Consider the following 13,095-nt stretch of genomic DNA (forward strand, 5'->3'; position numbering starts at 1 on the left):
ACCTCATCAACCATGGTGACATACCGTCGCTTCCCGATGCCCAGTGCCGGGCAGGAGATTGGGGGAAGCCGGGTCGTCTTTGCATCTCTCCAGCGCGGCGGCGAGTGCAGACTTCGCTTTCAGCCATTCTTTTTCCGCACCCCTGTCCTGAAGCAGCCACCGGCAACTCTCAACCAACTCTTCTCCTATCTCAGGCAGAGATAGTGCCTTAGCTTCCACGCCAAAGAACCCATACGTCAGGCCGTTCACCAACGACTGCCGCGATACCGTTTGCGAAGCTGGCCGACGGACGGTGTCGTATATCTTTAGCGCCTGCGGCACATCGGACGCCGTCATCTCGGGGCGCCCTAGTAAGCGAGCCAGGATGTATGCATCCTCAACACCCTGACCCCCACCAAGACCTTGGTGTGGTGTCATGGCATGCGCAGCGTCACCGATCAGGCACACGCGGTCCGTTGCGAAGGTTGGAAGTGGGTGTACGACGTGGACGGCCCATCGCGATGCAGCCGTTGGAACCTGCAGCAGATCGACAAGGTCTGGTTCCCACCCGGCGAAACGCTCGGCGATTTGTGAAGATGGCACCTCGGCAACCCACGGGCCATCGAAAGGGGGCGCCACCCCGTCTGCATCAAAGACATTGTCGTACGCCGTCATCTGGATGTCGTCCCGGACAGTATTCGAGGTTACGTGTCTTCCTTTTCCGCACCACTGCGCGCATTGCCGCCATGATCAGTCAATGAGCTAGTGCACTCGGAGGACGCCTTACTATTTTGAACCCGTCTAACGCCACGTTATTGGGATGCCTTTTTTGGAGATCGGCTTTTGGGCAGCTCATCCTGTACGCAAACTGACCGCTGAAATGAGGTGCAGATAGTACATCGTTGCCCAGAAACATGTGCCGTCGTACGCGTGAATGAACTCCATCAGCCCCGATGAGCACATCAGCTGTGAAGTCGCTACCGTCTTCGAAGAGCAGGGTGAGACTCCCAGAATCTTCTTGGATGTATGACTTCATCTTCTTGTTCGTTTTGATATGACATCGTCCAGTATCGGCGTGCGTATGAAGTATGTCCAGAAGGGCATCTCGAGGGACAAGTCTAGGTCCATGGGGTATCTGCGAGAAGTCTGTTCCACCGGAGGGTGTATCGGACTTCCGGAGGACGGGCCCACGAACTGGAGTGGAGTTAGCTGCTAGCAGATACTCATTGACTACGGCTGCTACGTCCTCAAACGAAATTGCAGTACGTGCCTTCTGACCATGGAGTACATCGTATGCCTTTAGAAGCACACAGCTCATCCATATCCATGTATTCTTCGAAGATATCCCAGAATCTCTTCCATACTGCGATGCCAGCGCCAATGGCGCGGATCTCTGGCTTGCTCTCAAATAAGTGAACGTCGACATCTGGATATCTTGCCAGCAATGCCGCAACAGTCATCCCAGCGATGCCACCTCCACTAAAATGTCTTGGTGAGATTTTGGCGCTCAGTTCTTTTCGGGCTTCACCTACCAGATGGCCACCTGCAAACGCTTTGCATCCGACATTGGCGTTACAGACAGACGGTAGAGGGCGTGAAGAATTTGGCGAGAGCGCGAGGCTTCGGTATCAAAGTTCATGAGTATACTGATCAACGAACCATGCCTGATTTGGGCGTAGTACAGAGTGCGCTGGCAATGCATGAACCATGTTCATGGACGCTAGCTAGCCAAAATATAGCCCTGCAAATCTGACTGTCAACATACTTGAGCGCTGCACATATCACGTTCGTCATCGCCAACTTGCGCTTTTGTGATCCGATATCAGCATATCATCAGCATATCATCAGCACATAAATTAATTTCTCGGGCCCTGAAAATATCGCTTGCAACATGTCTCCTAGCCATGTCGTCCTCTCTTGTAAGGCAAATTGGAGTACGTAAATCCAGAGATGAGAAGTTGTCAGCATTCTGACACAACACCAGGTCATCTCCGCTCCATGTGCATCCTATCTGCGCGGATAGCGTATTCAAGAGCCGTCTCCGTCACGATACTGGTAGCTAGTTCCGGTAATGTTGTCGATAGGGTAACCCAAGAAGTTTCAAGATGTACGGATATTGAGCAACTCGATAACTCCAGCAAAGTGAGGTAAGCATCATTGTGATGCAGAAGCATCGCGTGCTTCCTGATGTCTTTGTCGGTCTATACTTACATCGGAGTAGGGTCATCGGTCTGCCATCAAATGGTAGAGAGGGTAGATCTCTGGACGATGAGTTCAAGCTTATTTGGAAGGCTTTGATGGAAAGTAAACCTGTGAGATGCTGCTCTACGTTGAAGGAACTTGAAGCAGTCCCCAGACCTTCGGTGGTCGTACTTGATGTAGGGTGATCTAACTTTCCGTTCACACTGCGCGACTGATCGTTCTCAATGAAGGGATTCCAATTATCATGGCTCGAGATTGTAAAATCTGAACAATCATCTCCACCCGTCTTCCAATGGATGATGGCATTTTCAGGAGGCTTCATGCACATGTGCGGGCCGGCACAGTTCGGAGGAAGAAGTGGAAAGCCTATGAGTCAGGACTCGCACGACTGTGAGGACGGCGTCACAATCCCAGGCATGCCTCCAATGACGTGTCGCGATTTGAATCCTGAAGATGTGGGTGACAAAGCGAGCAAGATCCATGCTGCGGAGGCCACAATGACGAGGTATATTGCACAAATTTTGGACTACATTGTTAGTAGCTAACGTTTCAGATTTGCGGAACGAGCTGACGGGCTCTTGACAGCATGCGCTCCAGAATACGATAGTGTGGAATGTCTCGATGCTATATCACAATGGATTGGAAGTCATGACGACCGGAAGACGTTCCATCTTGGCCCTATGTTGCCGCTCATTCGAGGCACTCGTACCTTTTCTGCCAAAGCTATCGAAATAGAGATCAATACATGCCCGGAAGGCTCGGGTACCGCCATCACCCAATTTCTGGACGAATGTCTCATTACAAACGGAAAGCAGAGTGTGATCTACATTAGCTTTGGCACTGAGCATTGGTTAGTGTCTCGTCTGCTTCATGCCCACTCTTTCCTCGGCCTAATTTGTAGTGTCCTAGGCCGTCGTCTCTTAATTACCTCGAGACTCTTCTAGACTACATCGTTGCCCGCAATCATCCTTTCGTAAGTGCAGTGAGCACAAGAACGCTGAAAGGCAAGGCACAACTGAAAATCTTTCAAGATACTCGCGCACGCTTATCCGAATGCCCACACGGGCTCTAGACTGAAGAGCAAATACCTTGGCAGCTGCAAAGCGATCATATCGCCATTCGTGCCGCAACAAGCGATTCTGGCTCATGAGGTATGTCTGAATCACAGCTCCTCTCATTGACTCCATGAACAATACTGACATCGGTGATATAGGCTTGTGGATGGTTCATAACCCACGGAGGCGCGAATGGAATCATGGAAGCCCTCACCCAAGGAGTTCCAATGTGTGTACTGCGAGACTCATTCAATATGCCTACTTACATGTACCAGGATGGGCTGGCCCTTTGCCATCGACCAGCCCCTCAATATCGCATACATGGCGCGTACCATAGACGCTGGCTTCGAGTTCACAAAGATGCGCGTTGATCGCTGCCCTCTAAACACGGGGAACACGGAGGATACAACATGCGATATGAGTGGTTGGGAACGCGAAGTGCAAGCCATCCTTGATGCAGCGTTCACGGAGACTGGGCAAAGGAAGCGTGAGAATGCTGTAAGAATTGGCGAGAATCTTGGCCGAGCATGGGCGGAGAAGGATGGCAGAGCCAGGGTACAGCTTAATGAGTTCTTGGATTTGGTGAACGTGTAAATAAAAGAAGAAAGCAGATTCGCGAGCCTGCTTGTTGAGATGAAATGTAATTTGCAAAGGCTTGTGTGCAATTACCAACCACTTCCGATATTGTAAGTAGCAGCAGCATGTGTACCCAACTACGAGGCTAATGCCCTTGAACTCGGCTCAATATGATCACGACAGTATTCGGATGCATGACGTGACGTGATGCACGCATACAAACGTTCCCGTTCGAGCAGCCGCATATAAAAAGCAAGTCGCCTGACGCGTGTGACAGCCCCGCACCTCGTTTCGCTACACCGTACTTCATACCCAGGTAATCTTGAGTGGATAAATTTATCAGCGCCTGGAAACTTTTCAAGAACAAAGACTGGGCAAAGACCTCGCCTCCGTTCACTTGAACCTTACCCAACCTTCATCATCTGACATGTCGACCGACAACGCCCGCCGCCTAGCATTCTTCTCTCACCCACGCACCGCCTCGAACCTCATCCTCAAAATCCTGAACATAACCTCTCAGCCCGACATACTCCAACACCCCGACCTACCCGACTATGGCCACAGTTTCAGTCCCGCCATCAAGCTGAAATTCGATGGCGAGCGCGTTCGAAAGCCCGGCGAATGGACAGAAGAAGAACGAACAGCAACGATCGATCATTACGGAAAAGGTCTTGCTACTGTCACCGAATACGCCGCTTTAGCCGAACGCCAGGGCAAGACAGCGTTCTTCCGCGAACACAGCATATCAATATCCGATCCCGTTGCGCAGTACTGCTTCTATTCTGGTACCAGTTTCGGAAGCGAAGATGCGTGGTCCGTTCCCTCCGCACACTCGACGTATAATGGGACCCTGCTTCCCGACGACTTTCTTCGGCAATGGTATCCCATTTTCGTGATCCGTCATCCAGCATCAGCATTCTCATCTTATTACCGCGTGCTCAAAGCCTCAGACTCAAGCCCAGAGAAGGTACTGCAACAAGCCACCATGGTAAACACCTACCACTGGACACGTACCCTATACGATCTCTACAAACATACCTTCGGTATCACCGGAATCATCCTCGATGCAGACGATGTCGTCGCGAATCCCCAGATGCTTATTAGCGTCAGCAAACGTGCTGGCTTGGACCCGCAGAAGCTTAAGTTTACCTGGAATGCGACGTCGAGTAAGGCGGAGATTGCGGCGAAGACGACACATGATCCACAGCATTTGGAGTTTATGGAAACGCTGGATAGGTCGACGGGGGTTATTAGGGGAGATCTGAGGAGCAAGATCGATGTGGAGATTATGGGAGGGAAGTGGAGGGAAGAGTTTGGGGAGCTGGAGGGGAGGAGGCTTGAGGGGTGGGTTGTGGCGGCTATGGATGATTATAGATACTTGGAACAGGAGAAGTTTCGTGAGTGATTGGGATTGGTTTAACATGCAATCAATCCCATTGGTACGACTCGAATGAGCGAACATTCGTTAGCAACATCCGCTTCGCTGATGTTTGTCCACGGTATATTGAGTTGCGGCATCGCGGCATAGGCGTCTGATACCGGATGTTGTGTGCCTGAGGGCCCCTCCTGAAGACAATGGTACCGCGGTCTTCGAACCGCTTGGTATACGTCTGGCACCGCCAGCCGTCAAACCTCACCATTCCATACCCCAAAAGCCCCTTACATCTCTCAGCGCCCTAAAAACCGCAAAATGATCCTCTTCCTCCATAACAAACAACAACTGCATCCCTCTCCTCCGCATCTCCTGATGGCTCGCCCAATCCGCACACCGTGCCAATCTCTCAAAGAGTTGTCGGAGCATCTGGGAGTCGGCGACGCATACGACCTCTCGGCCATTCATGTCCCCTCGACCATCTGTGTCCCCTCGTTCCTCGGGGTTATCGAGAAGATCAGGCTTGCCCAGGATATGCAGATCCTGCACAATAGCTTCGAGCTTAGGCAACAGGTCCCACAGTCGGCTAGCCGTGATACGTTTCTCCCATTCGAGGTCAAGCGCGCGCATCATGAAGTGGTTCAGCAGGGTACTGTATACTTTCGTCGTATACTCCGATGGACAATCGATGCGTGTGCGTTCAACAACGTGACCAGCTTGGTAGTAACAAAACTCTTTGTAGAGATCACGCGCAACGACACCATCCGGTATCTCCCGTCCACTCCCCCCAAACCAAGTCTCGGCATCGGTATCCAGCTCCCGCACTTTCTGCATAGGTACACGACCCAGTATCAGTTCGTGGATCATGCTTCCCAAGGACCACAGATCGGATTCGGGGCCGTGGCGATAGTCGGCTTCGGGGGGTTGGAAGGACGGTGTACCGAAGTGGCCCCGTGGGATTTCTGGTGGCGGGTTACATGACGCAGCGCCGAAGTCTACGATCTTGGGTAGGGAGAAACGCTCGCCTTCTCGCGCCGCGGTGAGGAGGATGTTGGCGGGTTTTATATCGCCATGTACGACGCCGCGACTGTGCAGGAAAGCAAAACCACAAGCAACATGCTTGAACACATGCCAAAGGAATAGTTCGGGGATAGGTCCATCAAGCGTATCCAGGTAGTCCAGTAAATCGCCTCTAGGACAGTATTCGAAGATCAATTGGAGGCGAGAAGGATGCGGTGGACTCAGGACGCTGTTGTAGTATCGGATGATGTTGCCGTGGCGGCCTAGGTTTTGCAGAATCGTTGCTTCTGGTAAAGGTGCGGCGGGGTTAGGGAGGGTCAGAGTCTTTACTGCGACGAGGATGCCGGCTGAGGTGTCGAAGCAGAGATCTACGAGACCGTTTCCACCGGAGCCGATGCGTTTGACGAGCTCATACTGGGTCCAGATTGGCGGCGTGGGGGCTGCGCTGGTTTTGATGATGCGTAATTTGGTGAGCGCATTCTTGATGCCGAAGGTGCTTGCGCGTTTCTTCAGCTGTGACGTGTTATCTTGAGCCTGCCGCGCGTCTGTTGCTTGCACTAAGGTCTGGTCGGAATTAACAGGTTGCTTGGGGCTGCGCGCTGCCCTTCGCAAGTCGTGCAGAGTGCGGCGCCTGCCGAGGGGACGTTGGCTGCCTTGCTTCATGAAGCCCATAATTCTGACTACTTGGGCTGAGGTCAAAGCGGGAGGGAAAAGGGCTGCTGTAATTCAGTGGTAGCGAACGGAGTGTGGGTTGGAAGCGAACCATAGGGGAGCACAACTACCGACTTCAGGGTCATTTGGGTGACAGCTTTCTCTCGCCGCCCATGCGGCATTTCACTCCCAGTCCTGAGAGCTCATAAAAATCCATGTGAATACCTACAACTACGGAGGTTGAGGGAGGTTGTTTTAGATCTATCAGCAAACTGCAGTAGCAATGTTTCATCTTCGCCGCTGTAGCATGCGGTCATGTACCAGCCACATCGCGATACAAGATCACTTTGGTATTGCTCACACGCCTCTTCGTTCGAAAAGCAAAGGAAGGGGCTCAAGGTGGAGCGTGAAGCAGTCGGCTTGATGATCGATGAAGTACTGGCATAGAGCTTCCTGGCCAGGAGCAAATGCCATAGTGAACCGTCGGGAGATCATGGCAAGGACCATGCGTAACTGTAACATAGCCAGAGGCTTGCCCGCACAATTGTACGTGCCGGAGCCAAATGGCACAAATGCGTCTTTGCGAAGGATGAGGTCGGGGCGGGAGAACCAGCGTTCGGGTATGAACTCATTCGGTTGAACGAACGCGCGGGAATCTAAAAGGTCAGCTCAAGCTGCAACAAGTGGAAGAGAGACCACTACCTCGATGTAGCGCGTACGTCGGCGTTGTGACATTCATGTGGCCCGGTATGTGTCGGCCGGCGATGACTGCGCCTTCTGCGGGTGTCACACGCTGAAGACCGAAGGGGACAGGCGGATGCAATCTCAATGCTTCGTTGATGATACCATTCAAGTAAGGCTTGTACATCAGATCATAGTCGTCGGGGAAAAGAGAATGTAAGCCGGACAACTCATCGTGGAGCTTTGCCTGGTACTCGGGATGACGGCATAGCAGATAGCAAATGTTAGACATTGTGATGGCGTTTGTATCAGCGCCAGCAACGATAGCTAATTTGGCCTCTCTGAGAGCGTTGCCGCTGAAGGCGTTGGATTGCGACAGGTATGTGTATATGTCCGACGTCGAAACAATCTTCTTCGCACATGAGCATCAAGATTAGAAATTCGTCAGAACTTGGCTGACTTACCTTACTGCGGGCATTCAATGCTTCATCATACCAACCTTCCCAGGACTTCTGCTTCTTCACGGATATGCGCATGTTCTTAGCGAGGTGGAGCAGAGGCATGTTCAGCAAAGCGAAGCCAAGTGCTTTTTGTTTGCTGAGAAACTCTACCACGATCGGACTTCGCTGCTTCGTGGTCTGCGTGTTGAAAGACTGGCCAAATGTCAAGTCCGATATGACATCAAAGAACAGGTCTAAGAAGGTACTGCTGACGTCGATCGGTTTCCTTGATACCGCATGATTCGTAAGTATACTGGCAGTGGTTCGATAGTGCATTATAAGTCGTGGCACATATCCCAATAGTGCTAGAGCTGTTAGCTGTGATAGTCTAACATTTCATCATGCTAGCTGGCGACGTCGATTATGTGGAATTAGAAGTGGCAGGACAGAAGGGGGTGTATGCTCGACCCTGGTTGCTTGGAAGCAAACGAAAGCGAAGATCACTGACCTAGACTGCGAAAAGCTCTGTCCCAGTACCGACGCTGTCCCGTGTGGAGGTTCGTATCGCGGATGAATTGGAGGCTGTGAAATGGATGGGTCTGATCGTAGAATTCGCCTTTCCTGACCTTGCTCCTCGGCCCGTGTACGTTCGATATCGCATCAGGATGGCAGATCGAAATCTCTCGTGGCCCTACACAAGATTAACAACGCACTCGTTTGAATGCTCGACAAACCTACTTATTCGCACAAAGTCCCCGTATCGATCGTGCAGGCTGCGCATCTTGACATATAGGTCGAGGTCAGGATAGTTCTGCTTGATGACCCATAAGCTGGTTATCCGTGCAGCTATAGGTCCTGGAAATGATCTGAGAGGGTGTAACAATAGTCGATACACAGTCATGGAGCTGAGAAGGCCGCTGACGAAGGACGCGGTCATGACGCCCACGGAAGCGAAAGAAGAGATCCAGGAGGCATTCCCGAAAACACTAAATGCTATGACTGTAGCTGCGAAGAGGACACATGCTGAGGATAGGATGCTGGCTGAATGGCGGTCCCATTCGCGATGCCTGGCGAAGACAGTAGCGTGGAGCACGACGCCCGCAGCGAATGTAATAGCGAATCTCATATTTTGTATTCTGGAATAAGAGTGATTGATGGAGGAGAAGGGTTCATTGTTTGGAAGTCATCTAATACGGCGGGTAGCAGCAGCTATGTGTTGCTGCCAGGCAGTCACGCTCGGTCCGCGCGGTCGGCATTTTCGGTCATTCCTTCTCACCTCCATTACGGTGCTGCGTGCTGTCTAATCAATTCACAAGGAACGATTAACGATGGGCAAGAGATGAATGTGATGATGGAAAGCGCTACGTGATGGGGAGGAAGAGATGGCAGTCGCAGACGCGTCACGAAAGACGCGATGCCGTCGGCATAGCTCCGGCAATCCTCATTGGCTGACACGCGTCGCACGCGCGATCTATCTCGTGAACAACGCGATGCCGCCTCCATCGCCATTCGATTCCGAAACCTGAACACCCATACCAGCCTTCGCGTAAAATCCTCTATTCTTTTCTCCACACAAGACACTAGCGACAACCTCGTCGCCCTCCTTCTGCGCTTCGTGTACACCCCATGTGGCTAACAGCTTTCCAACACCTTTACCTTGGTAGTCTGGGTGTACGCCACAGACGTGCAAGTCCCAGCACTCAGTGCGATGGCCAGTCCAGTACTTTTCCGAATTCGCGACTGCGGTATCGAGGAAGGATGTGCGTGCAGGATCAGCCGCTCGATTGGGGAATAGCGCTAGAGAGACAGAGTGGTAGGCCTTCAAAACTGGCGCGATGATGTTACCTGCAGAGGTAAAGTAAGCCAAATGACACGCTCATAGCTATAGGAAGCCTTGCGATGGACATACGTGGATCTGTTCGTCCCAAACCCATGCTGCCTTCTCCGCCTTTCCCTAGCCTCCTCCAATCTGCGGCACCAACGACCTTCTCATTGTCTGTCACAACCAGAAATCGATGTCTCCAGTCCCAGAATCGTTCTCGGATACCGCGCAGCAAAAACCAGTACACGTCGTCCGGATACTCCTTGCGATGCGGATGCATGATCACGCCGATGATCTCATCGTCAAAGAATGCCGCTGTCCATACTGTTGCTATCGAAGAAAGATCTGAGAATCTTGCAAGGCGAAGCTCAAAGTCGGTTGTGCTCGTCGTATTCGTCGCCATCGTAGGTTCGGGATGAAGGCGCGAACGGCTGGCTCTTTCGCAATACTCTTCAGGACATTCGGGCAATCAAAAAACCGTCAAGTATTGCGATACAGCGTTATGTTTTTTGTCTGCACATCTCCAACAAACGTGGCTGCAGATGTGCGCTCCAAGCGTACTTGACCCAATTGTGAGAGGCCCCACATTGGGGCTACACCCATGTCGCTACGCGTGCGGAGTATGCATACAACACACCCACGAAACCACTGTTACTCAGTGCAAGCCAGAACACCGATAAGAGCAACAAAGCTTTCGACTTTACTACTATCACTGTTCTCATCGTTTGTCAGTGCTCACGAGAGCTGCACCAACGGCTGAGCGACACGTGATACCGTTCGTTCATTTGGTGTGGTTCATGCGACACGCGAGACGGGCATCTGTATATATCTGTATCAGTCGCTGATGCTGACCTCGACTCTCAACACCCTTTCAACTCATAGCTAACATGGATCAGATGGTACCCTGGCCAATCACGCCGGCCGATAGTCAAACTCGCATCATGTATCAGCCACGTCTTCTGCGACTTCATGACGAGAACTACTCACCGGTAACTCCACTGCGGAGTGAGCTGCCGTTCCCCAATGAGCTTATTGATGTCATACTAGATTACGTGGTTTGCAATAACAACGAGAGTTCCCACGATGTCATCAGCTTCCTCTTGACCTCCAAGGCCTGCAACAAACCGGGGTTCCAGAAACATCTCTATCGCACTGTTTGCTTTGCGCCGAATCCAAATAGCCTCGCCGTACTCAAAGGCATCGCTGATGATCCGGCTCGAGCGAAGCTCGTAAAGGCCGTGGTGTACAAAGACGCGGCGCCCAGACGACTGGAAGTTACAGAATTCGAGAGGGCAGGCCTAAGCTATCGTGACCGCGAGTTCCACCGCCCTTGTCAATACGACCGGATGACAGATCCCTGTCTTTGGTCTACATGGTTAGAAGATAACAGCCTAGGTTGGATGGACAAGTTCATCAACTTGGAAACAGTTTGCTATCGTCCAACCCGCAGCATGCTTCCAGTTTCCGTGGATAGAGCGTGCCCGAAGCATACACCACTCATGGAGACTAGCAGCTTGCGTCTCATGGAACAAGTCTCCTATCAAAAGCTTTGCAAAATTGATAACGGCAACATTGTTCTCCCTTCATTTGGTCTCGCTCAAAATTATCCGCTACGGTATACCTGCGCGAAAGCTCAAAGCAGACACTCTATGAACATCTTTTACGCGTTGCTTAGACACGTAGATCACCGCCAGGGCCAGCGACTTCGGAAAGCCTCCATCAACTTCAACACACTAGGCTTCGTCGGCTTTCCCGCCGGAAAGATTGTACTCTCTCATCTCACTACCCTGGAATACAAATTTGACAGTGGCGACAAGTCCAATGCGTATAGCAGCGACTCGTTGAAGATAAGGCTGGTCCACGACACTTTCATCATGCCCAACACCTTACGCTGTCCAAATCTACGACATCTGATCTTTTCGGGAAGATCGCTCGCAGAGAACAACGCGCTTCACTTGTCCATGCCTCAGATCGGGCTGGTTTCTGGATGGTCCCAGCTTCTTTGTCCGATCTGGACCTCCAGTCTCGACACGTTGAGTCTCGTCAATGTGAAATTGAACCGGATCGCAGTCCAGAAGTTACTTCGACTATCGGTCAGACTTCGGTTAAAGAATGTTGTCTTTCTTGAGAATTCATTGGATGTCTTTACAGAAACCTTGGAGAATCGCCTCCTGTCAATCGAAGTGGGCGGTCTTATCGTCGTTGCAAATACGATCATAGGTGGGTGTGACAAGGTCTGGGTCGTCGGTAGTGAGATGGAGGCTGCAGCGACTGTCCGAGAATATTGTCAGTACGTCCACCACTCTTCGGCTTTGGAAAACATACCCTACGTTCCGTCCAAGGATCTAAAGTGGTATATGCTGCTTAGGGGGCCTTCGCCGCTGCGACTCGACAATATGTGGACGACATCGAAGAGTCTGGCGCTGAGGAATGATTCATGGTGAGAGCCATGCAGCCGTCTATGGAAGCATGTCGGCAGTTCCACGACTCTCGACCAAGTAGTCTAGAAGGGACTCACAGAACCACATTTCTTTCATCCATCCACCCTTACAGCAAACAAATCCATTGCACATTCACTTATAAAGCGCCGGGATTATTCTCACACTTACCTCGCTCAGATTCACTACACTCAGACCCACAGCAACAGCGATGCCACCCATAATCCTACGATGCCCAGACAACAGTACCCCTACAACCAATCTATCAACCCCCTCAACAATTACCCCAAACAACGATACTTCCACATCTACTTCAACCGACCCTTCAACAGCTGCTCGCGACTCCTTAGCCGCCAATCACCTACTCGCTGGCCTATTCATCAACCCCAACCCGCACGATCAGCAAAATCAGCAAGCGCGCAGTATGCCTGATCTAGAACGCGGTTTCTCCTCGCACGGAAATGGTGGACGTGGACGTCGGTATACTGGGATGTACAGGCAGGGCAAATGGGTGAACACGACCATCGCGGTACTTCTGGTTATGAGCGGTGTGTGTTTTGCGTTGTCTATACTTTATGGTACTGGTGTGTTGTGAGTGATTGGCGGGTGAGGAGATTGGAGATCGCGATATGGGGGGTTTTTGATAGGTTGGCTTTGGATGGCTTACAGTTTGAAGATGGACGTGGGATTCTGCGTTGATGCCAGTTGCAAGCAGGTTTATTTTATACCTCAATAGTGCGATTTCCACGATGGAGAGAACACGGGCGCCGAAATGGCAGGATGCAGATTAGTCAGCAGGCCAAGTGGGGTGAAAGCAACATCGCACACCCTGGCCATCCATCATCATCTTCATCACATC

General features: G+C 51.6%; 6 protein-coding genes across 6 annotated transcripts; 2 read left to right on the plus strand and 4 right to left on the minus strand.

The window, feature by feature from the left end:
- Positions 1-6: 6 nt before the first annotated feature.
- On the minus strand, positions 7-1,297 carry J4E90_010874 (uncharacterized protein; the record flags this gene model as incomplete). The annotated part of the gene is made up of 2 exons (XM_051440386.1): positions 7-708; positions 920-1,297. The coding sequence occupies 2 exons, from the start codon at positions 1,295-1,297 to the stop codon at positions 7-9; spliced, it is 1,080 nt and encodes a 359-aa protein (XP_051285740.1).
- Positions 1,298-3,327: 2,030 nt separating this feature from the next.
- J4E90_010875 (uncharacterized protein) lies at positions 3,328-3,830 on the plus strand (the record flags this gene model as incomplete). The annotated part of the gene is made up of 2 exons (XM_051440387.1): positions 3,328-3,332; positions 3,512-3,830. 2 exons carry the CDS (start codon positions 3,328-3,330, stop codon positions 3,828-3,830), a joined length of 324 nt encoding a protein of 107 aa, XP_051285741.1.
- Positions 3,831-4,239: 409 nt separating this feature from the next.
- Positions 4,240-5,217, plus strand: J4E90_010876 (uncharacterized protein; the record flags this gene model as incomplete). Its single annotated transcript, XM_051440388.1, has 1 exon — positions 4,240-5,217. One exon carries the CDS (start codon positions 4,240-4,242, stop codon positions 5,215-5,217), a length of 978 nt encoding a protein of 325 aa, XP_051285742.1.
- A 228-nt stretch (positions 5,218-5,445) lies between these two features.
- On the minus strand, positions 5,446-6,876 carry J4E90_010877 (uncharacterized protein; the record flags this gene model as incomplete). The annotated part of the gene is made up of 1 exon (XM_051440389.1): positions 5,446-6,876. The coding sequence occupies one exon, from the start codon at positions 6,874-6,876 to the stop codon at positions 5,446-5,448; it is 1,431 nt and encodes a 476-aa protein (XP_051285743.1).
- Positions 6,877-7,212: 336 nt separating this feature from the next.
- Positions 7,213-8,312, minus strand: J4E90_010878 (uncharacterized protein; the record flags this gene model as incomplete). The annotated part of the gene is made up of 3 exons (XM_051440390.1): positions 7,213-7,511; positions 7,558-7,948; positions 8,001-8,312. The coding sequence occupies 3 exons, from the start codon at positions 8,310-8,312 to the stop codon at positions 7,213-7,215; spliced, it is 1,002 nt and encodes a 333-aa protein (XP_051285744.1).
- Positions 8,313-9,447: 1,135 nt separating this feature from the next.
- Positions 9,448-10,201, minus strand: J4E90_010879 (uncharacterized protein; the record flags this gene model as incomplete). The annotated part of the gene is made up of 2 exons (XM_051440391.1): positions 9,448-9,821; positions 9,886-10,201. The coding sequence occupies 2 exons, from the start codon at positions 10,199-10,201 to the stop codon at positions 9,448-9,450; spliced, it is 690 nt and encodes a 229-aa protein (XP_051285745.1).
- Positions 10,202-13,095: the final 2,894 nt, after the last annotated feature.

The sequence above is a fragment of the Alternaria incomplexa genome (assembly GCF_024043165.1).
Source record: "Alternaria incomplexa strain BMP 0042 chromosome Unknown scaffold_29, whole genome shotgun sequence".
Taxonomy (NCBI): domain Eukaryota; kingdom Fungi; phylum Ascomycota; class Dothideomycetes; order Pleosporales; family Pleosporaceae; genus Alternaria; species Alternaria incomplexa.